Source organism: Tinamus guttatus, unplaced genomic scaffold (genome assembly GCF_059628265.1).
Source record: "Tinamus guttatus ecotype Peru unplaced genomic scaffold, ASM5962826v1 Tinamus_guttatus_pri_ptg000117l, whole genome shotgun sequence".
NCBI classification, from domain to species: domain Eukaryota; kingdom Metazoa; phylum Chordata; class Aves; order Tinamiformes; family Tinamidae; genus Tinamus; species Tinamus guttatus.
The window spans coordinates 682419-705061 of NW_028288651.1; the positions used below are offsets into that span (position 1 = coordinate 682419).

Sequence of the window (22643 nt, forward strand, 5' to 3'; positions counted from 1 at the left end):
TGAGAAGAGCTTGTCTACACAACAAAATAAAGCTCTGGCCTTCACTTCTGAATGATATTTGGAGTTCACAAAATCAACCCTTTATGCTCTCCCTGTCTGCTGGAAGCTTCCAAGGCTGCCCAGTTTAAGCTGGGCAGGCCTCAACCCACGTTCCCATGCCTCCTCTCCCATGGCCGGGGCGGGCTGGTGGCACTGGCACCAGTATTACGCGCCACAGCGGGACAAGGGGCACAACCGCGTGGGGTAATCGCCTGGCTGTGGGCCAGGCCGCTGCTTCTGCTGCACATGCGCTGTAAGAGCACTTGGGCGACAGACCTACGGGGGTCTCAGGGAGCCGCAGAGCCCCCTCTCATCACAGGGCTGGCAGGCGAGGCCAGACGGGCGCCACACGCGCTCCTTGCGGGAGCGTGACGCCCTCCCCGCGCTGAAACCGCGCGGCCGTGCGCTGGCAGGGCCGTTCTGAAGTATTCGCATTTACAGTACAAGGAAACGTTTCTTTCTAAACAGAACAGCCTGTTCGGTCTCTTCCTCTTTTTGCGTTCAGCACAATAGTGGGACTATGAGCAGTGCGTGTTTACCAGCTGCTGACCCCAGCCACGGATTTACAGGAGCAAAGGCAACGTCACAAGCATCGGGCCAAGTTATTTTCCCTGTCTCAGAAGGTGTGGAGTAAAGGGCATGGCTCTTGGGTTCGCGGGAGCTCCACACAGCTCAGGCCTGCAGATCAGCTCGCTCGCTGCCGCCTTCTGTCTCCCAGTCGCGCCCGCAGCGCTCATTCCTCAGGCTGAAATTTCTCTGAACATCGTCTTCCACTCTGTGAAAATAGCTTGTTGTTGAAAGCTCAGTCATTTTCTTCCAAGCTAGGATTTAAGTTTTTGAGCCCAAACCCACAGAAGCCACTGCTGGGCGCTTTACAGTCTTAATTACGTATTGCAGCAGATTGGCAGAAACTGAAACACAGATACTTGAAAATATGAACAAAGGGAATCTATAGGAAAGAGCTCTTGCATTTTTCACACATGTTATTTTATATAGTTCAAAGTAAAAAAACAATAACAACAGCAACAATAACAACAACAACAAAAAACACCTGCCGAATTCCTTTTACAGCTTATTCTGTTATAGATTTTTTTTTCTATTATAGAATACCAATTTTTGTTAACTTTTCAAAAACACTCTTTTGAATAAAAATGAAACACCTGAACATTTCAAAGTCACAATAGCATGAGGGGGTGCACCTCCTGTTCCTGTTGTTCACTGTAGCATGCACACCCAAAGCAGACTATCCTCTGTGGTCCTTTTTTTAATGGAGAGAGATGGAAAACCACATGCAGACCCTACAGATGCAACAGATCAAATATGAGGGTGCCTTCCCCTGTGCATTCTGCTGTGGAAAATAAATGGCAAACTTTTGATAACTTAGCAGTTCTATGGTGAATATGAATGTCTTTTTAGACATAAAAGCAGAAACTGTAGATAAAACTAATATTTTAGAAGAAGTGGAGCAAGCAATAAAATACTACAACCTTTATAACTTTCTGAAACTACTTCAGCATCAGTATAAAAATAGCCCTTTTCCAGGAGCTTTGGAAAATGGTGACTAATTCCCAGACAAACAGTGGATTTTTTGCCTGTCTTTCAAAACTTTTCAACACAAAAAGCAAAGATCACAACCAGTTTGGTGGACAGAGCAGTCCCCAGGGACCTTGAACAGTCCTTGTAGGCTCACACCCACTCCCTCAGGTATCACTTCTCTTGGACCATACCACAAAATTCCTCTGCCCCTTCCTGCCTGAGAAGGATGGAAGACGTTTTGATTCCTCGGCCTCCCGGATGCTGTTAGCGATGGTGGCCAGAGATGAGGGCTTGTGTTGGATTCCGATCAAGGTGCTAGGTTAGGACTCTAAGTACAGCCTTTGCAAATACCATCGTCCGCCTCTAAGCAAGGATGGGTGAGGGATTAAGCTGGAGCACGTGCAAAGTCAGAGCTCTGAGAAAGGGCCCTGCAGCTTGGGGCCACCTTGGAGGGTGCCCTCCACCTCGGAAGCAGAACCATCTGTCTTGGGGTCGGGGGAAGGCTGCCCCCACCATAGGGGAAGTCGCTGCTCTGCTATCCAATACATGGAGCTCTGTATGCTGTGTTAAAGGAAATAAAAAAAAAGTCTGAAAAATGCATATATTTAGCACGGAGGCTTTAATTTCTGTTGAGATCTTCAATTATTAAAATAAGTGCATTAAAAATCTGTTATTTATCTAGACAAATTCATGCACAAAAACATGCCATCAACTCGAAACTGTTTTCTTCCTGTAAAGTGCACATTTCCACAGCAGGCTATTGCCAAATCTCCTTGAGATTTTTAAGCATGCACATTATTTTTTCAGGACAGAGCAACTATAGCCAAGCCTGGAAGTAACACACGGTGCTGTTTACATAGAACACTTTTGACAAGCCCACAAAACGTATCAGTGTGAAATACCTGTCCAAACCCTGAAGTTTGCAGCATTCAAAAGCAAAGAGTTCGCTACCAACCACCACTAGCAGGTAGGATATTTGAAGAGCAGACACTGAGCTGATTACAGCGTTACAAGGGCGCACTGAGCTGATACATTATCACCCACCGCAGCGGCAATAGCAATACCTACATACTCCTGGAAGGAAACACAAACTCGTGGTGAATTTTTAACCTTGAGCATTTGTTCGTGCTTGTCAGAGATACCAGCCTCGTGATCTCGGGGAGGGCAATCACCTACTCCCCCTCAGGACGAGGGCAGCATGGACACGAGTCAGGGAGCTATCCTTGCGCTGCCCTGAAGCACCTCAACCTCTCGCCTGACTGCAGAGCCGGCTCCGAGGCTGGGAAAGGCTGGCAAACTCCTCCCGCAAAAGCAGCCAGCCCCTGACTTCCCCCAGACATGGCAGCGCCCCAGCTGTGCAGCCATTTCATCTAACAGCACGCTACAGCCATGGTGATCTTTGAAAACTCACCCGAATAGTAAGATGACTCAGATTCAGATCAATAGTGTGTATTCATTCTCCAGCAAGGGTCCAAGTTCATAGAAAATCTTATTGCCTATTAAAAATTATAGCTGCTTCTTCCCTGTTCTCATTTGCCAACCCCATTGCCAGTGTATTTGAAGCAAGAGAGCAACAAGCCCAGCCCATTGGTGACCAGCACTCTGCAAGGGGTACGTGCTGTTACCAGTGCTGCAGTTTCGTCAGGAACACTGTGCGCCGTCTCCAGCCGCCACCTAGGCCAAAGAGGCTCCCAGCCTTTCGGAACAGGAAAAATTTCCCACTGAAGTGAAGGATGAAGAGCAGCAGCACCAGTCTACCACATTTTGGCGTTAATGCGAGTTAGCAAGGACGCAGTGGGCAGCACGTGCAGTAGAGCTGTTAGGAAAGGAACTAGGCAGATGACTATCATCGTGTTGGTCCCTTACCACAATGCATAAGTCATCTTGTTCAAGTCACCGATTTCTACAGCAGAACTTCTCCTTCTGGAGGTTTCTGGAAACTGGACATGTTCATTCTAAGGAAACATTTCACTACACTGGAAGGATGATCCTCACAAGCTGACAGCTAGCAAGTAACATAGATGCCTCCACGGAGGCGGATTGCTTACCATGACTGAACCAACAGTACAAACAACATAATCTTCTCCCAGAGCTTACCCATTACACTGAAGAGCACTGAACCTAAAGGCAGAAGCACCTTAGAAACCACTTCTTTGGATAACAATTACTCACTCACAGGTGCTTGCTGTGATTAGTTAGCACATGATATATTATCATACAGCATTAAAATCCAGGACCTGATTAGCCAGTGACTACACACTTCCTGGCTTTTCTTTAACAACCTTACCGTCGAAAATAAATCTTCCACGATCTTATAATCTAAAACAAACCAGCTATTCATATCCTTTCCCGATCTGAATCAGGGTGGGGGAAATTTATCGCAACACCCTCAATACCCAGTTTCACTGACGTGCTGCGGCCTGGCACTTCGCACCGCACTCCTGTAATTGGGCAATATGCAAGACAGGGCACCCCAAATCGCTGCCATACCAATCAGCCAAGTATGAAGGCACATCAATAACTTCCCAGCCAACGAAGCACTGCTGGTAGTTTGTGGTTTGCTCAAATGTCATCGAAGAAGTTTACACGGGCTGTTACTCAAAACATTTTGACTGCAAGATACTCACTCTTAGAAATTGCACTAAGATATATGAATAGAACTTCTAATCACACTGCTGCTTCCAGAATAGAAAATCCCATTATCACTGTCACAATACAAACAGAGAACGGAAATATTGAACATTTCTGTTTTCCTGTACCCTTTAAAATCACCTTGTCATCCCTATGTATCAATTTAGTGATTTTATTTTTCTTCAATGTTTTACAAAAAAGGCCTTCTTGTTCTTCAGTACAGATTTTTTTTTTTTAATGCTAGCTTCCTCATTTTCTCTAGCCCTGAATCCATTCAAATACTGCTTTCAGTTCCCCTAAGCAGCATATAGTTTACCTACGGCAGTAGCATTTTTTTTTCCTCTTCTTGATAGGAAGGGGTGTGGGAAGACAATGGGGAAAGAGCAATATGTTGGGTTTTCTTGCTGGTTTTTGACAGAATATCCTATATTCACATAGGTTAGATCATACATATAAAAAAAGGTCTTATTTACAGTTTTAGGAAATAACCTCTTTCAGAACAAAATTTATGCAGAGTGTGTTATTTAAGGTACACAAAACATATTTAGCTCATGATCCCCAAAAATATTTAGATCACGATCCCTACCATCTAGGCAGCCCTGTATCTTCAGCTTGCTGGTCGTCATTACGTAAAGAGCAAAAGAGCTAATAGTTCAAATGAAGTTCGAATGAAGTAAGAAATGAAGTAAGAAATGCTGAGAATTTCACTGGGGACAGCATGAGACCTTCATCCTGTCCCCCATTTAAAAACTAAACAGTTGTAGAAATTCAGACAGAGATGATGAGGCAATGTTAGGTTTTTTTTTTTTTTTTTTTTTTTTTTTTTTAAAACAGAATCCTTACTTTGACGATATCATAAGCAATAATACAGAACGTTGCTGTGGATATCCAGGATGGATATCAAATTGTTTTATTTCAAGTCAGCATCTTCTCGACAAAGGTTTCATAGAAATGTAGAATCATTAAGGTTGGAAGGGGCCTCTAGAGAGCATCTAAGTCCAACCCCCTTGCTGCAGGAGCATCACCTAGAGCATGTTGCACAGGACTGTGTCCAAGTGGATTTTTAAGATCTCCAGAGAAGGAGATTCCACAACCTCTCTTGGCAACTTGTTCAGTGCAGTTTACTTATTATAAAAAAAAAAAGTAATAGTAATAAAAAAAAAGAAAAAAAGAAAAAGGACTAAAGGCATTTTTCCTTTTTTTTTTTTCTTTAAAATTCCAATTCTTTCCTATCCCACTCTTCAATGCTTTTAGTACAAATGCTGGCAATAAGACAAAAAAAAAGAAGAAAAAAAAAAAAAGAGGCAAAAGCAACTTCTCACCAACTTGGTAAAGTAATAAAACCTTTAAAAAGCACCTGCAACCAAGGCCTAAAGTTGAGGTATATTCCTGAAGCCTGCCTCAATAAAGTTGGCTGTCTCTGCAGAAGTTTCTCAACTCGGATCAACAGGGGAGCTGGTCTTCCCAGGGTTCTTTGCCATGTACCCTCTTAGGTCAACTAGTACGAAGCAAAAGGCTGACTCTCAAAAGCTGAACTTTGCAACAGGCCGAAGAGTCTGGGATTAAGCTGGTCAAAGCCTGTGCTTACACTGGTCAGCTAAACACAGCCTCTTTCCACAGTCATCCATAGTTAAACTGTGGTCAGTTTTTGGCTTGTGCTAATTAGCAATTTTCAAGAGGCAGGTTATGAGTTTGTGCAGGCCAGGAACCATTCTCCCAGATTCATGAATGCATCTGCCCTGCTCTGGAAATGAGGAGTTTAGCCATAAAGAAGTAATTTTGCACCATTTGGTCACAGGACTACAGAGCTGCCTCTGGCATCCCTGTCTACTAGCGCAGACAGAGCTGAGGAGAGGAGGAGATGTCAGATGAACACAACAGCACAGCAGTGTAACCTGAAGCCACTGTGAAACGCACACACGAATATGGGAAATCTAGCAAGTTAAACCCAGGGTCTGCTGTGTAAAAAAAAAAATGTTACAGCTATCAAATTTGCGTTACACTTCTCTCCCCAAACACCTGTTTTGATGCAGCATGCACATATTGGAGAGGACTAGAAGTAATAAGACGAAACAGGTATACAAAACTTTTTATTGACAACAGAACAATAGAGAGGAAAGTCACCACTTGCCCTTCCTCAGGAATGTCTCTATTTCACAGTCAGTCTGCTAAAAGTAGAGTCACTTCACGGTTACAAGCAGCAGGGAGGCAGGGAAGTGTCTGCCACCCCCAGAAACACGAGTTTCAGTGCGGCGCGAAGGGGCTGAGCGCGCGCGAATGCAGCGGGCCCTTCGCACCACGAACGCGGCACAGCCAGGAGGCAGCTTCAAATCATACCCACTATTTCTGCTCCAGGGAAACATCTGAAGTGCCACTACCCACCTTCTGTTGCAAAAATTTATCCGCTCCTCCCTCACTCCTTGGGCTTTCCCTATCCTTAAGGATGTTAATACCTCCAGCTGAATGGTACTGTGTCAGAGAATGCCTGACCTTTTTACATTTTACAGCCTCTTTTTAGTTTATGCCTGCACTTGAATTTACTTTTAGAATTTCATACTGACCAAAAAAAAAAAAAGTTCCCTAAGAATAATAGCATTGGCCTGTTAACGCTTCCTTGCTAACAAAAATATTCACTATTGGTTGAAGATACTCCTTGTAAAGTTGTTTTCAAGGTAGGTAGGCAGTCTACTTAACATTTGAAAGAAACTGCACTTCAAGCGCCATTAACATAACTTCAAATATTCTGAAATGAAAGTTGAACTGGGGTTCAATCTGAGCAACAAAAAAACCTCTTAGTTTTACCTGTCACAGTACACAGAGCTGCACCACCTGTGCAGGGTGAAAACACTTTTGTCTTGCAGATGGTATTGGGACCCATTTGCTGTAGCTTATACAATTTTTATTGTTTATCCATTGATCATCTGCTTTTCCTTTACTTAGTGGATGTGCCTCAGAATATGTAGGCTAGTTGTTAAAGTGCTTCAAAATAAAATAAAAATAAAAAACCCTCAAAAATCACAACAGATGTGAAAATTTTATCTGAAGGATTTTGTACAGCATTTACAATGTAAGCATAAAGCATCTGAAAAATAAGAATTCTCTGCAGACTGATGCAGTGCAAGCAGTCTCATACATTAGATGCTGCAATTCCTCTGGATTCAAGATGCACAATACTTACAAAAACAATCCTAGAAGCAGACAAATGCTGGTGGCTCTTCCTCTTCTTCTTAGAAACATAATAAAAAAAATCTGCATTACTCTCTCATAATTTAAATACATAAGTAATCTCCACTTTTATTACTTCATGACACTGACTTCAAATTTACATTATTTTAAGTACCATCATAATAGCTCCATGTATAATACAGATATTTGCTGATATCTTGTCAGAAAAAGAAAAAACTTCCACTATATAAAAAAAATGCTGTAAAGACAAGAACACTGAACAGGGACTTGGTACAGACTATGATTTGAGTTTTTTATCAACCACAGTTAACCCCAAATTAACAGATACACAGCGAAATTCAAAAGCAGTGCAAATATCTTTGGAGGTTAGAATAAAATTATACTACAAGAACATAAGACATAAGAAATTAAAAGGCAAGTACTTCAAGTACAGGAACCAGTCTCTGTGAGGTCCTTCTTAGTGTTAGCTGGAAGTTCCTTTTCCCATCTTACTTCTTCCTCTGAAACACGTTAGCCAACATGGCACCTGATGTAGTCAACTGGCCCATTTTGTTCAAAAACTTGGTCTTTGTATCTTCGCTCACGAGGCTTGCTGCAATTGACATGGAGCTAGGAAATTCAAGAGTTTAGTTATACTCTGCTGCTGTTCAGTAATCAACTCAACTGTCCTTGCACGTTAAGGGCTTTCAACATCATGAAAGGCCACTCCATCAAGGAGCACTGAAAAACTGCCACTGCCAAAGCCAAATATAACATGGCCTTACATGAATATGCCCTCAAATTGCAGCCTGGGGAAAAGCTGCAAAATATTTTGCATGTGTTAATTTTTACCACCTTTTAAAGTCATAGCATTGGCATTAAACACTTTAGCACTTGCTCTAACGACAGGTATCTTCATGAAAGACCAACTTTACCTTCTTGCTGTAAAAGTCAGTCCTTAATCTCTCAATACGATGTATAGTTAATACTGGTTCAGACCAAGGACCTATGTAGCCTAAGCTACATCCTGCTTCAGTGGCCACCACAGAGGCCACAAGCAGACATATATGTACAAGCATGGTAAGCACACAGTGATCATATATATCTTCTATATTTATGTGTATATATACATATACACACATACATATGCGTGATACCATCTCTACCACATAAGGCCAATTGGTGCACGTATCCCACGTGTCTGATGCTTTACTGGGGAGATTTACTCCGCATTTGTGCATTGCTGGTGTGCAACATCTGTGGCCTTTCCCCAGAGCCACTGCACTGAGGAAGGAGCTCACTCCCAGGGGGGAGACTGTTGCACATCCCAGAGAAACTGCCCTGCTGTCGCATGCACGAGCCCTGCGCAAGGCAGGATGGAAGCCTGGAGTGAGTTTTTAGCACCATCCTAACAACTGCTTCAGCTGGCCACTCCCACGGAAGAGGGCTGCCAAGGGCACGTGAACTTCCCCAAGCAGGTTAAGCCTCATCAGTTCCCACAATCTCAGATTCACAGCAGAACAGCAGAAATACTATTACTGCTTTAAATGGACAAAAAAAAAAAAAAAAAAAAAAAAAAAGTGTTCCTAAAATCTGCTTCCAAATAAGAGCAGGTCAGTACAGGATTTCTGGCCACAAGGCTTTGGCACCAGTATGGAATATGCTCCCCACACAATTTTAGGCTGGATGCACGGAAAAAGAGAAGAAGTCTTACCCCTGTGGTTCTTGGACGGTCTTGTTTTCCACTTTCTGTTCACACTCTTTTATCATGGAGCTTAAAATAACCTAGAACACACGAAGAAGAGATATATGTAACTGATTTTTCCTTTTACATTAGCACTTTGGGCTTAGCTGAGGAGTAGTCTTAGTACAAGAGTGTTATACTAAACAACAGAAGCATTTGAAGAACTTCTCCTGTGCTTTTCAAATGCCTTTAATTTGCAACTATCCGATAAAGCCTTGTGGCTATTAAAAAAAACAAACAACAACAACAACAACAACAACAAAAAAACCAAACAAACAAAAAAACTTTGTCTCTATTTTAAAATAAAGTGAGGAGAAGGGGGAAGAGTCTTGACCTCCTGTAACTATTTCAAAAAAGCCTTTTCTTTGTTAAAGTATTATGATTTTTTTTTAATAGCCACAAAGTGCACTCTATTAAAAATATAAGGATTTTTCTGAATCAAACAATGCTTTGGCTTATTTGCAAATAACACTAATATACATTCCAGCTCTCATCCATTTTCTTCTCATAGTGTTTCCAGTCCCCCTTAAAATTCCTAACAACACACCAGCGGGAAAAGAGGAAAAACACCAGCGGGAAAAGAGGAAAAACACCAGCGGGAAAAGAGGAAAAACACCAGCGGGAAAAGAGGAAAAACACCAGCGGGAAAAGAGGAAAAACACCAGCGGGAAAAGAGGAAAAACACCAGCGGGAAAAGAGGAAAAACACCAGCGGGAAAAGAGGAAAAACACCAGCGGGAAAAGAGGAAAAACACCAGCGGGAAAAGAGGAAAAACACCAGCGGGAAAAGAGGAAAAACACCAGCGGGAAAAGAGGAGAAGAGGAAAAAAGGGAAAATAGGAAAAACTCAGGGGGAAAAAAGGAAGAAGAGGGAAAAACATAGAAGTAATGGGGAAAGAAGGAAAACACACAGAAAAACACAAAATTAACAGGCAAAACAACAGAAAAACAATAGGGAAAAAATGGAAAAAAGTGGGGGAAACAGGGAGGGAAAAACATCAGAAAAAATGGAAAAAAAAGGAAAAGCATGTAAAAGGAGCACAGAAGAAAAAGAAACATCATGGGGAAATGAAATCACAGAAATGTGAATGCAACTTATTCTTTGCCAAGAAAAAAAAAAATCCCCCAAACCCCAACACATCATTTTCATTTTCAACATAATTACATTTCAATTCTTGCTGCAATCTGCACCACCCGCTCAGTTGCTAACATTAACTGCTCACCTCATGCTCTGGTGAGAGATGTTCCATATCAGTTCGTAAACATTTAAGTCCAGGCAAAAAGTGATTGACCATTAAATCCTCTGAAATAACTAGCAAGCAGGCTGTTAAGGCATTATAAATACTTTGTTCTGATATTATACACTTTTATCCTCATGAACACATGGACAAGCCGTACTAGCAAAACCAAAGCCAATAGTCAGGATCTGACACTTCATGAAATAAAACCAATAGAAAAAACGAAGGTAGTAAACATATGAATTGTGTGAAACCATACATCGTTTATACATACATAATATTTTCACTTTTAAAATTAAGCCATTGGTTAAGACTGCTTTTGATTTTAAGGTTTGGTAACAATCAACTCAATCAGCTCCATCTTCTGTGAGGATGTCTTTATAGTGGGCACATCATATTTTGCCTAACAAATATTCAAATACAAACTTATTTTTTCCTCAAATAGTAATCCTTTCACCTAGGATTCCATCCATTCCTCTTAAAGGAATTAAGAGCTAAACTTGCCCCGTGAAAAGGATACAACAACAGGAAAGAGCGCTGTAAGCTTCAAACAGGTGGGTAGCAATATCCAGTCTCTTGGAATCCACAGACTGCTGGTTGTTGACCAAGGCTAACTTGTGTAAGTGGGGAATAACAACTGCAAAAGTAAGTAATAGAATGATCTTAAATTGCTTTGCATGCTTGCTTAGCATTAAACAATTAAGTGACAATGACGGGCATCTGAAGCATCAGGATGGGATAAGAGCTGCAAATAATGGCTTTTGATTGGCGTGTCCTTGGAGATTTATCCAATTCATCAATTAAAATCTGAAATAAAACTGTTTACACTTACATCACAGGATTTTTGCAATAGTAACAGTTTACAGAAGATATTTTACAACATTGTTCCTCCACTGCTGCTGAAGCTTTCTAAATGAGTGAGATATGCATGCATCACGAGAAAACTTTCACAGAGGGAACTTATCTGAAGATCTCAGCCAGCTAACCTCGATGCTTACAACAGCTGGAGGTATCATATTCCCTCAGGTTTCATTTACAGGTAACTTGAGGCTAGTAAACCCATTTTGTTGCTCCATGTGCTTTAAGACGTGTGTGATGCTTGCCACTTAAAAGGCCAGCAGCAGTGTGGGAGAAAGGAGAGGAGGGGCATTGAAAATGTCAAGTAATTCAAAGAAAGCAACTTCAGATTTGCTGCACAGTAAACTGACCAGTCCCTTTTAGTTCTCAAATCATTAATCACCATGTGCCAGGGCTAGGCATACTTTAATTCTTATTTAACAGGTGTAAGAGTCTTACATACAGGAACATGTCAAACACTGAAAACAAGAATTTTCATGGAATATTTCGTAAGATTAGAAATCAGAAAGAGGAAGAAGGCATCTTCCCGTTGGTGCAACTTACACTCGTCTCTGAATCTGGGCTCAGCATTAGGTCCAACTCTTCCAAATGTTTTTATGATTTCTGTATGTAGAGAATGTTGGTCTTGATACTGAGGGTCTTCCAAGAAAGATGCCAGCTGCATCTTCACTCTTTCCAGAAGCTTAAATAGAAATAAAAAGAAAAGAAGGATGGTATTAAAAATATATACATGTTGACCTTAGAATATGTCTATACATTCTCCACATTTCAGAACATAAACCTTGGATTTTCTATTAATTAATCTTTTCTGATATATCTTTTCAGGATGTTCCAGCCTCTTTGATGCAGCTCTACATTTTAAAGATTTTTAAACAGTGTCTTAGTGGGACCTATCTGCAACCATGGACAAGTGCTTCCATGTAACCAGTCTGTCGTTAGGGGGTTTCCTTGATACCACTTAGTACATTACTGTCTTCGGAGTTTTGCTGTTTAAGTAGAACTGTGTAATCGAATCACCTTAGTAGGATGTATGAGACTTTGGCCGAGAAATTTTCTGCACAAGACAAATGCAATGGTAAGGACCATAAAAACAAATGCAATTAGAAAGATTTCTACTGAAGATCAGGAAACTGAAGCAAAATATAAATATGCATAAAATGACAGAGCTTCCTATATTTAAATGATGCAAGTTTTTAATTTACATTTGAAGTAGTAAAAATAACATTTTCTGATACATTTTGGAAGAAGATATCACCTCTGTGTTCCAAGATGTACTGTTATTAGAGCAACTTTTACAATACAGTAATTTTACTGTACAGCATTTTTTAAGGCTCAACAAAACAGTATTCTTTCAAAACTGATTAAAGACATGCATTCCACACTACAACATTGTAACTTATCCATCTTCCAAGTACTTATGAGTCATCTTTGACTTCTTGCTCACATTTCCTCAAACACATTCTTTTAGAATATGTTGAAATTACAGGAAGAATGCAAGCTCTGCAAAAAGTTGAGACCTTTAAAACAAATTTCTTTTTATACAGTTATTACATAAAACAAAATATAGTATTTCTATTGATTATAGTACACTCATGGGTATCTCGTTAAGAATTCTCATCTATACTACAGTTGGATCATTCAAAAAAAACACAGACACGCAAGGGGAAACCGCATAGAGACCTCAAGAATAATTTCAATTTCTTCACCCTCATGTCTTTAATATTAATCTGAGACATCACGGGCTTTCTGAGACAGCTGCAAGGGACCAGCAGATATGACAAGAGCTATGAGAGACCTGTGTCCTTCTACGGTTATAGCTGGAGCCAAGCAGCATATTGTAGGACATATCCAGTATTCCTATATGCAGGCAACTGGATTCTGCTATGAGTTTCTGATTAGCTTTTTGGAGAAAAGCTGTCTATTTAGTTTGGAAATAATGGATTTGGATTTCTTAAGAGTACATTTTAGAAGCAAGTCTAAGTATGCAATGTCCTATCTTCTGTTTTCCTCCTCTACATTTTTTTAAGGTATGATTTAATACTTCGAAACAAAAATTTTTTTAAACTCACAGTCTCTTAGCTAAGAATAAAAGTGAAATAGGAGAGCGTTCTGGAAGAAAATACAGCCAAGGGAGAAAGAAATTAAGTACTCTCTCTCCTCCTGCCCCAAGTTTGTCCTGCTCTGAATTACTGTATTTATGAAAAAAATCACCCACTTCTTATGCTAAAAAGACAACCCTCTGACAAATCGGACTTTCTTACCTCTCTCTGAGTAACTGTTTCCATGATGGTCCCAAAAGCGGGAATCGTTGCAATCCTCACTGAACTACAAGAGAAAAATAGTGTTTTAAAATATACTAAGCACCAAGAACAAAAAGGAATTGAAAATAAAGCAAACCCAGGTTTAGTACTTTAAGATACATTAGTTTCTAGCAATGACAAAAGAAATACATAAAAAAAGCAGACCAGGAAAAAGACAGACAGGATTAACTCAAGGTCTCATTCTGAAACTCACAATTCAGGATCACTGGACAAGGTAACAAGGGCCGGAGCAACCCGCTTGTCAACTAAGGCTTCACTCATGCCTCGAAGAGTCAGCTGTAAACCAGTCAACATGCAATAAAAAACGGTTTGGTAAACTGGAAGGAGAACTGGGTTAGCTGTGACTGAGGATGGGCAGGCAGACTCTTGGGTTTTTCTTGGTTTAGTCACCCACACAAGACATTAAAATGATTAAGACTCTAATCATGCTCTAGTATTTTTTGGTAATAACCTGTTAGTCAGATTAGCAAAGCATCCCTCCTTAGCTTGAAAGAAATACCACATCAGAATGCTATGTCAAACACACGTCAAACATACGTCAAAGTACTGTGGTTGCTTCTCAGAAACCAGATACAGCCAAGATAATTTCCTTCTTCAATACTGCAGATACTACTGTAAGTTTGCAAGAGTAAACTTGATAGCTTTACAGAATACATTCATATTCATCTTGCTGCTAGAAGTTATTATTTAAGCGTATTTAAAATTTGAGAATATTAACATAAAAGTTTATCTAAAATTAAGCTTTTATGGATTACATTTTTATCTAAAAATTTATTCAGTCATTTAATCCAGTTCAGTTCTAGATGTTGCAATCAACCTTCTTATTTACAAATAAATGGTTTGAAAGTTACACGTGCTTAAAAGTAACTCAATTTTGGTTCAACCAGAGTAAGAAGCAGGACTGATGGTTATTTCTTCCTAAGTGTTAAGAGGGATGCTGGATGTATAAAGACAGTCAGGAAACTTACATTTCAGGGTCACTGGAGAGAGTAATGAGAGCAGGAACAACTCTCTGAGCTACGAGAGTCTCATGTACCCCCTTCACCAACAGCTGAATGGTCGGAGCAGGGGGAATGTCACAGGTGACGCACGGAAAGAGTGAGCACAGTATCACGGGAAGAAGAACGGCACAACCAAGAGAGAGAAAGAAAAAAAACACAAAAAGCAAACCAAAATTAGAAGCTAAGCAAATACTGCTATACTAGAGCTTCGTATGTGCAGAGACGTGAAGAAAGCTGAAGTAGCCTGGCAAGCAGCACAAACCCACCGCGCTCAGCAACAGGATGGCATTTTCTCCATTTTCAGCTACTTGGAAACTCACAGGAACTCTAGCTCAAGTGTGCAGCTGTCTGGGTATCATCACCCCAAAGCTGATCGTGACAGTTCCACCTGAATGCTGACCTAATTCAGCAGAGCAGTACTGCACTGCAGCACGCGACTGCCCGCTGCCCCAGAGGCTTCTTGCCTAGACGCCAGGTGTGAGGTTTTCCAGCACGGAGCAGGGGTTCCTTTTGGACTGCTCTGGCAAACGGCTGCTCTGTGCTGAGCAGCAGCTTCCCAGGCACCACTAAGCTTTCCTTGAGGGCTTTCAGAGCAGCTTAGAGCTAACAGCCATCCGAGCAGTGCATGCGAAACACCCCAACTTATCCCTGCTGGTCTAAGCGGGTAAAAACCTGATGAAATATGAATTGTTCACGGGATACATTTCAAGTTTTTCCATGTCTAAATAAGAAACGCATTTTTTGCAATGTCTCCCAAATATTAAAAAAAAAATGAGAACACTGTGAAATTTATTTTTTTACCCATAAATATTTGGAAATTCTTTAAATTTAGATTTTAAAGCATTATTTTACCTTAGTTATGAATTCTCCCTATTTTAAAAAATGACAAATCTCAAGCTCTACGTAGTATTCAACAAAATAAACAATGTTATCTGACACGGGAAAGGTGAGATATTTTCATCTTGTCCCCTCGTGTAAGGAAGTCTGCGCGTATTTGCCGTTTCTAAAGAACAAGCAGAGCTTGGCAGTAGTTTCTGGGAGGAAATTTGAAATTTATTTTTGACTACATATCAATATTATTCAAATTTCTTCATGATGGCTAATTAAATCCCTGCTTTACTAACTTCATGTTTTAAATATAGATTCATTTTTTTAAATTCAGAGTTTGTTGCAAAAAACTGCAACTCACATTTCTACAATCTTCTCATGGAAAGCCGCAGTTTTTAAGTCACATATGAGCAAGTGACAGTGTATACGTGTACGTGTCTGCACAGTGAACACATTATGACTCTACAGAGAGCAACTGGCAGAGGAAACACTGGGCAGAGCTTTGTTGAGCTGTGCAAGGCCGTGGGCAATACTGTTGTAGAACTTCTGCCAGGGAAAAGCTGCAGCTTCCTGGACTTTATTGACAAAGTCTTAGAAGTGGCAGTTAAACTGCTAGACTTTAATGTTAATAAATTTCATGATTATTTGTAGTGGCATCAACTTAAAAAGTGCTGATGTGTTCAGCTTAAAGTGCTGTTAAGGAAATAACTTGCTGGTGAACTAAGAGGAGTTTGCTTTCATTCAGAGGTGTGTCGGTTTGCTCGTTGATTAATACAGGGAATAATTTCTGTTTTCTGTTCTGGCCAGCAGGGGAATCGAGCTTTCTTTACCCATCTCAGTTCAGAAAAGCCTTGTCAGTACTTCAGTGCTTTGAACAAGAATGCTTGAGATTTGTACAATTAAGAGACAATTTAGCATCGTCTCAGCTCCATGATTACATAGGTTGCCAGATTATTTGTAATTATGGCAAAGCCTGGTAAACAGCATCATCCTGTCTTACAGAAAGCACAAGGTGCTTTATAACCGAATTGTCCTTCTGAAGCTAAGTGTCCCTAACCTTAAACCCTAACAGACCAAAGCTTGCAACTCAACGATGTGCTTCATGTTCAAACCAGCAGCAGTCAAATCTGTTTGCGCCAACATCCCAACGGGAAAACACTGCTGAGAAACCTCAGCATGCAGAAGGGAAAGCAAAGCTAGATGGGCAAGGCCAGGGAGCAGCACAAGCCACGCAGGCAACATGAGGTTTTATGCTGGGCTTTGGTTCAGGCTGCTCACCTTGGGACTGCTGGTTATCCACAGCGAGCCTCCAGAAACACATAGCTCAGACTGCTCTCCCAGGAGGGAAGGGATCACTTCTGTGTCCTTCCCCCCTAAACAGGCTGCAAAGGTTTGGTAACACCATCCAGGGAGCCTAAATCAGTGCCATCTCTGTGCTGCTCTGGACTGCACTGTATATACTGTATAGCACTGCATTGCTCTGAATCTTTATAACACAGCACAGAGCTGCTCTGCTGCTGACATGCTCCTCTGTTATCCAGTATCCACTTGCTGGGGAGCAACCTCTGAGGTGTCAGAAATTCACTGAATGAAGGCATCTTCCGCAAGTAGAACAAGTTATTAGCATTTTTAGCAGCAACTCTTGCTAAATGTATTGCCATGCTATGGTTAATGGCAAGGGCAACATAATAAAAGTATTTTCAAGCGAGAAAAGTGTCTATCCTGAAGCTGCCTATACTTTAGTAGCAATTAAAATATAGTATGAAGCAAGGCGTCAAGTAGCACACAGGACTGCCTAGAAGGATCCACACGTGGTTGAAGTAGAAAAGAAACTGCAACCAGGACAAGAGCCTGTAGTAACTGAGGTCTTCCACAGATTTGTATAATGCTTATCTCAAATAAAAAGAAATGAGGCTCTAGTATTACAATTATAAAATATGAGCAGTGTTTCTATTCTATACTAAACCAATCCAAAAGTATTTTAAGGGTGACCAAAAATTGCCACCTCGTCTTTACAAGGGAAAGAGTGAACTGAAGTGACGCCACAGTGCTTAGTGCTTTATCCCCAGCGTTTCTCCGGGTGGCAGTGGAACCCACCAATGCTTACAGTTATGCTAGTGCTCTTCTTTGCAGGACAGAGCTGAGATTTGCTTTTGCAAACGGATACAAGAAGGCAGATTTGGCTAGAGGTCCATTGTAAAGCTCTTTTGGTGAGAAATTTGCAGCAGACTTGCAAAGAGAAAGGTATGAAGTATAATATAAAAGCAATGTCTTTGGAGTATGCAAAACAATAAAAGAAACAACCTCTTGGTTCTGGGATGGAATGCATCCCAGTGTTTCTGTACATGCCTTTTTAAAAAATTACCATTTGATGAAACAAAGGCATGACAAGGGAATCAAAGCAAACTCAATGACTAAAGTAACAATCATTTTCTCTGAGCAAATTTAGAGATTTTAAGAGAATGCTCACCAAAGTTGAAGTTGTCCATGTATGATTTAAATTCATATATTTACCGTAACACATAATTGATTAAATATATGCTTTTACCACCAGATCCGTCACCAGTGAATCACAGGCAGACAGACCAGGACTAAACAAAGAGAGTATTGAAAATTGGTAGCTTGATAATTAGGCTTGCTTATATTTACTAACAGACTTAAGCAAACACATTTGACAAAATACTGACATCTGGTTTGAACACATCTCGGCAATGTAATACTTCTTCATAATCACCAAGTGGTTTTTGGCATGCAGTAATCAGTATGCAACAGTCAAGGCAGTAGCAGATCCAACACCACATACACAGTTGCTGCAGAAAAGCTTGCAGTGGCTTAATGAAATCAACACTGTTGAACAGAGACTGGACACAAAAGCAGTCACACAACACTAGCTTCCTGCTCCATCACACAGTACACAACCTCTTTAAATTGCTTACAATTTTACGTGCGTAGAAACATTATCTCAATTATTGCTTAAAAACACAACAAATAGAAAACCCCAACATACTGCAGCTTTAAAAAGCTTGGCTATCACTTACCTCAAACATTCTAGCAGCTGTGCAGCGAACAAGAGCTGAAGTATGGACAACTCCATACCATAAGACAGTTAACAGCAACTCATGGTATGCTGGGTTCGCACTAGAAGAAAAAAGATCAAAAAAGATATTCCCCTAGTCTCTAGAAAGATCCTATATCTACAAAACTAAAGTCTTAAACTTTAGTCTCAAAAGTCCATTGCTTAAAAGTCTAAAATTTAGAAGTTTATCCTTTTTAAAAGTCTTACATAAAATACAACATTTACAGTTGCCGTCTATAAAAATAGGTTGTGTTTTGAAGTTTATTCTTAAAAAAAACAACTCTAAGAACAGTATTTGCAATAAATTATGACACTGAATTGAATGTGAATAGCCATCTAGAACATCAGATAACAATATGGTGAATAATAGATTAATTCCTATTTAATGCTTAATATGACTGATGTATTAATTTTTACACCTTTTATTTTTTTTTCCTCAACTACTTCATTGCTAAACTATAGTTTCATGAAATATTCGCTTTTAATCTATACGGACAAAATGTAAGAACACTATTTGCTTCAAGTATCACAGTTACTAAAATTACAGTCAAAAACATGTTATGAGCTTTTAATAAAAGATGTTAATGTACTTAGGTCTAGTGAATTCCAAGGGATACTCCTTACCCCAGTTCCACAAAAGAAGCTTTCAGGCTATCAAGAGGAGCATGGGATAGTGAGAGCATGGTCATCACATCTTCTAAAAAGCCAACTAACAGCTTGCGGTCTTCTTCCTAAAATAAAAGCAGACCACATGAAATGGGGCAGAAGTATTGCTACAGCCCCAACGACCTAAAGCTACGAAAAAGACAAAGTTTTTGAGCAGACTGAGCCTTTCTGATTGTTCACCACACATGAATGTTCATCGCACATTTGTGAGACGATGAAGGATTTATTTTTTTCTATGAGCCAGCACTATATGCCAGGCAGTATCTACTAGTTATTGAGAAATTACTGTATTTCAGTACTGCACAACACCATTTGAGGATTCAAGGTGTGCCTAAAACAGCACTTTACTCACAGCATTTACTTGCTTATCTGGTTCAGAGAACGGTAAAAAATTATTGTTTATAAGGGCTACAGCTAAATGTTCGAGTCCTATTTACTGAACTGGATTAATAGCTTTGATAAAGACACATGATAGCATCACAGAGTTAACAGTGGTCAAGATACCTGACTGTCTTATGATCTACTGACTCCAGATTTTAAAGGTGGAAACTATAATCTAAACAAATATGATTATCATCTAAACAACTTGAATAATTAACATGGCCTTTCAATGTGTTAAAGCTACCTATTCATTCAAATATCTGCACAGTCCAAGGAGACTAAAGGTTTTCAAAGACTTTTTTTTTTTTTTTTTTTTTTAAAGTTTCTACTAACCAGTGAAACTTCTTAAGAAATTAAGAAAACCAACAAACCTACCTGAATGTAACATGTAAGGACCCCTGTTGCATAGATGGGAACTGTGGCTTTCGTCAGCACTCCATTACCTGCTATGGAATCTAATCAAACATTGAATATTTATTCATATATAAATATATATTTTTAAGAATTTTTATATTTTACATACACACAGAGGTGTATGAACAATTTATTTATATATATATAAACACATAAATTCATACACATATATCTGCATGCCAAAAATGATGTTTGAAGGGAATTCTGTTTTGAGATTTTTTCTATGTTTATGTAATGTCCAATTTTAAAGTCTTCCATCACGATTAAGATTATATGGTTCATCATTTAAGAAAATGACAAACTTGAGAACTCTAGTACAGCTGGGATGTCATTTGGACAAAGGGTTGACAATTTCTAATTTTTTTTCTGCAGTTGAAGATCAATTTTTGTTAATTTCAGCAAAAAGCTACTTACCTATGTTTTCTTCAGACAGTCTTAAGATTTCCTGGAACTGTGGTTTGACCTATACAAAAGATGATGAATTCCATTTAAGAATGCCTTTTACCAACATCAATCCACTTATAAAAAGATAAGAAGCAAAAACCAGAAAATAGGAAGGGAGGGGAAATGCTTAGAGAACAGAGCCTGGTTTTGTCAAAATTGGAAATAGGACGTAAGAGAATAAAAACTTCTACTGCGTACCTACAATGAAGTAGCATTTACCACTCCTGATATCAAGAGTTGAAGTCTCTTGGCAGTTTTAACTCAACTGGGCTTTAAGGTTTACAGCTCCACAAAGCTTTATGTAAAAAGTGCTTTTTGTTTGTACATCTTTGCTGATGTCAATGAAGCTCTCTTCAAAACACAGGTATGATGATTAGTATCAAGACATTTCTATAAAAGCTTTAGTTCTCAAGATACAGAAGTGGCTTTCAAAGCTTGGAGCTTGGTATTAGTCTTCTCTATAAATGCAGTACAAAGTACTAGCCTGTTTTGTGTTATGATCTTCAGGTAACCCCCTAGCGTTTCAGCATTTCCTTTCAGAATATTTTCCAATGAATATTTAGAAGATGTTTCATTGAGAAAAATGATTTGTTTCCTTGATAAAACTTTTCATACATCATTAACAGAAAATACACTGAGCAGGGAGAGTATTCAATTTCTATTACCAATCAAGTACAGGCTGAAGTATTATACATGTGACAAACCCCAGAAAATATGCCGTTCGTAAAGAAGCAAATTGTAAAATCATTAGAATTAGGACAATTTCTCCCACTCTGTATGCTGTTCAGATGGCAAATACGAAAAGCACAGTTAAAAATATCCTTGCCTCAATGCCTGTTGGACAGGATGAAAAGGACATTCCCAAATTGTCAGTGGATGAAGACAAAATACAAAAGGATGTGAGCAGAGTTTAAAGCAGCAAATTTGGAAGTATGAACGGGAAGGCACTGATATGACAAGCAAATATAAATGGTCACATAAAACTTCTCTATTCACACATACCATGAGTGTGGATAATTTATATCACCACAACATTCTTTTGGTAGAATATTTGAGGCATTGTCTTACCTTAGTGTTCGTAAAAATTTTCCCAAATGTCCTACAAAGTCGCCAGAAAAATCTAGAGAATTCATGGACACAGGCAGTTGAGGCTACATTGATCTTGCCAACTATTTCGATAAGCCGTGGTAACCTAAAAATCAGGAAACAAAAGCATATTAACTACCACTTTGATCTTTTATTTCTCTCCAAGTTTATTTTGTGTGTGTATATATATATATAAAATTGTGTGCATATATATATAAAATTTGTACTAGTAATTATACATATTTAACCTCATTGGTTCTAATTATGTGTATATTCTCTACAAGTCCTGACACTTGAAGAGGGTTTGAATGCCAGAAAGGTCTGACCTATATTTCCCAACATCTGTTACTGTAGGAAACTCTTGCTTCTACATGAAACACTCAGAGTGAAAGAAACTTTACTTGAACAGAGAATGGGCTACACCACTGTAAAGCTGAAAGTAAGTTTTCTTGGAGCAACTAATTACCTACTTGATCCACTATATAGCTGGTATTTCCTGAATAAAATTAAGGTAAGTACCTTCCCTGTAGGAAATTTTAAAGCCAAAGAAATTCTGTCTTTTCCTCTTTCAAGCCTAATGGCAATTAAATAAAACCAGACTTCTATTTTAATAACTGTTAAACACAGTCATGCATAAAAACCACTCAAAATTTTACACACTTCGATACTAGAAGCCAGAAGATGCAAACTAACTCACAGCTGATTGACAACCCAGAGCAAAGTCTCCCATCCGGTGGTACCCTCATGTTCCAGCTGATAGTCATAAAGCTGCAGCAGGGCTGCTAATTGCTCACGGCTTCCAATGATGGTTGCCACATCCTGAAGAGGTGACACAGGTCGGGGAAATCGAGTCACTGAAACACCACAGAACAAGCAATCACCAACACAAATGCTGAAAATACCTTGGAAGCGATGTCAATACAGACAGCAAAGAAAATTTGAAACCTTTTAGTAGCCTCACTTTTTACATGAGAAAATGCAGCCACAGGGGGATTATGGAAGACTCCAGAGTACGCTCTAAGTTTAGAGCAGAATGACTAGGAAGCAAGGCCCCTTGACTTCTACACTTTCATCAGGCTACTTCAACCTTTAGAACCTGGCCTTTATAATATAAGGATTTTGACACTGCCACCCTCCTAAGCTTCTTAACTATTCAAATGATCAGAAGATAAAAATTTACAGATAAAAAGCAAAACCTCACAAGATTCTGGACAAT

General features: G+C 39.6%; 1 protein-coding gene across 4 annotated transcripts in view; it reads right to left on the bottom strand.

Annotated features, from left to right (window-relative positions):
- Positions 1-7471: 7471 nt before the first annotated feature.
- The window catches only part of RELCH (RAB11 binding and LisH domain, coiled-coil and HEAT repeat containing), a 63031-nt gene continuing 47859 nt past the window's right edge, over positions 7472-22643 (bottom strand). Inside the window, exons 17-29 of one of the 4 annotated variants that reach the window (XM_088521325.1) lie at positions 22125-22281; positions 21410-21533; positions 20312-20360; positions 19859-19938; positions 19061-19167; positions 18399-18498; positions 13725-13807; positions 13472-13535; positions 11754-11892; positions 10873-10989; positions 10338-10426; positions 9086-9156; positions 7472-8001 (exon numbers count right to left, since the gene is read on the bottom strand). In XM_088521325.1, the coding sequence (XP_088377451.1) occupies positions 7881-8001; positions 9086-9156; positions 10338-10426; positions 10873-10989; positions 11754-11892; positions 13472-13535; positions 13725-13807; positions 18399-18498; positions 19061-19167; positions 19859-19938; positions 20312-20360; positions 21410-21533; positions 22125-22281 (1301 nt within the window). In that variant the 3' untranslated portion in view covers positions 7472-7880. Of the gene's footprint in view, positions 8002-9085; positions 9157-10337; positions 10427-10872; positions 10990-11753; positions 11893-13471; positions 13536-13724; positions 13808-14499; positions 14583-18398; positions 18499-19060; positions 19168-19858; positions 19939-20311; positions 20361-21409; positions 21534-22124; positions 22282-22643 lie in introns of those variants that run through there. The other 3 variants (XM_088521324.1, XM_088521326.1, XM_088521327.1) reach the window with 3 other exon arrangements.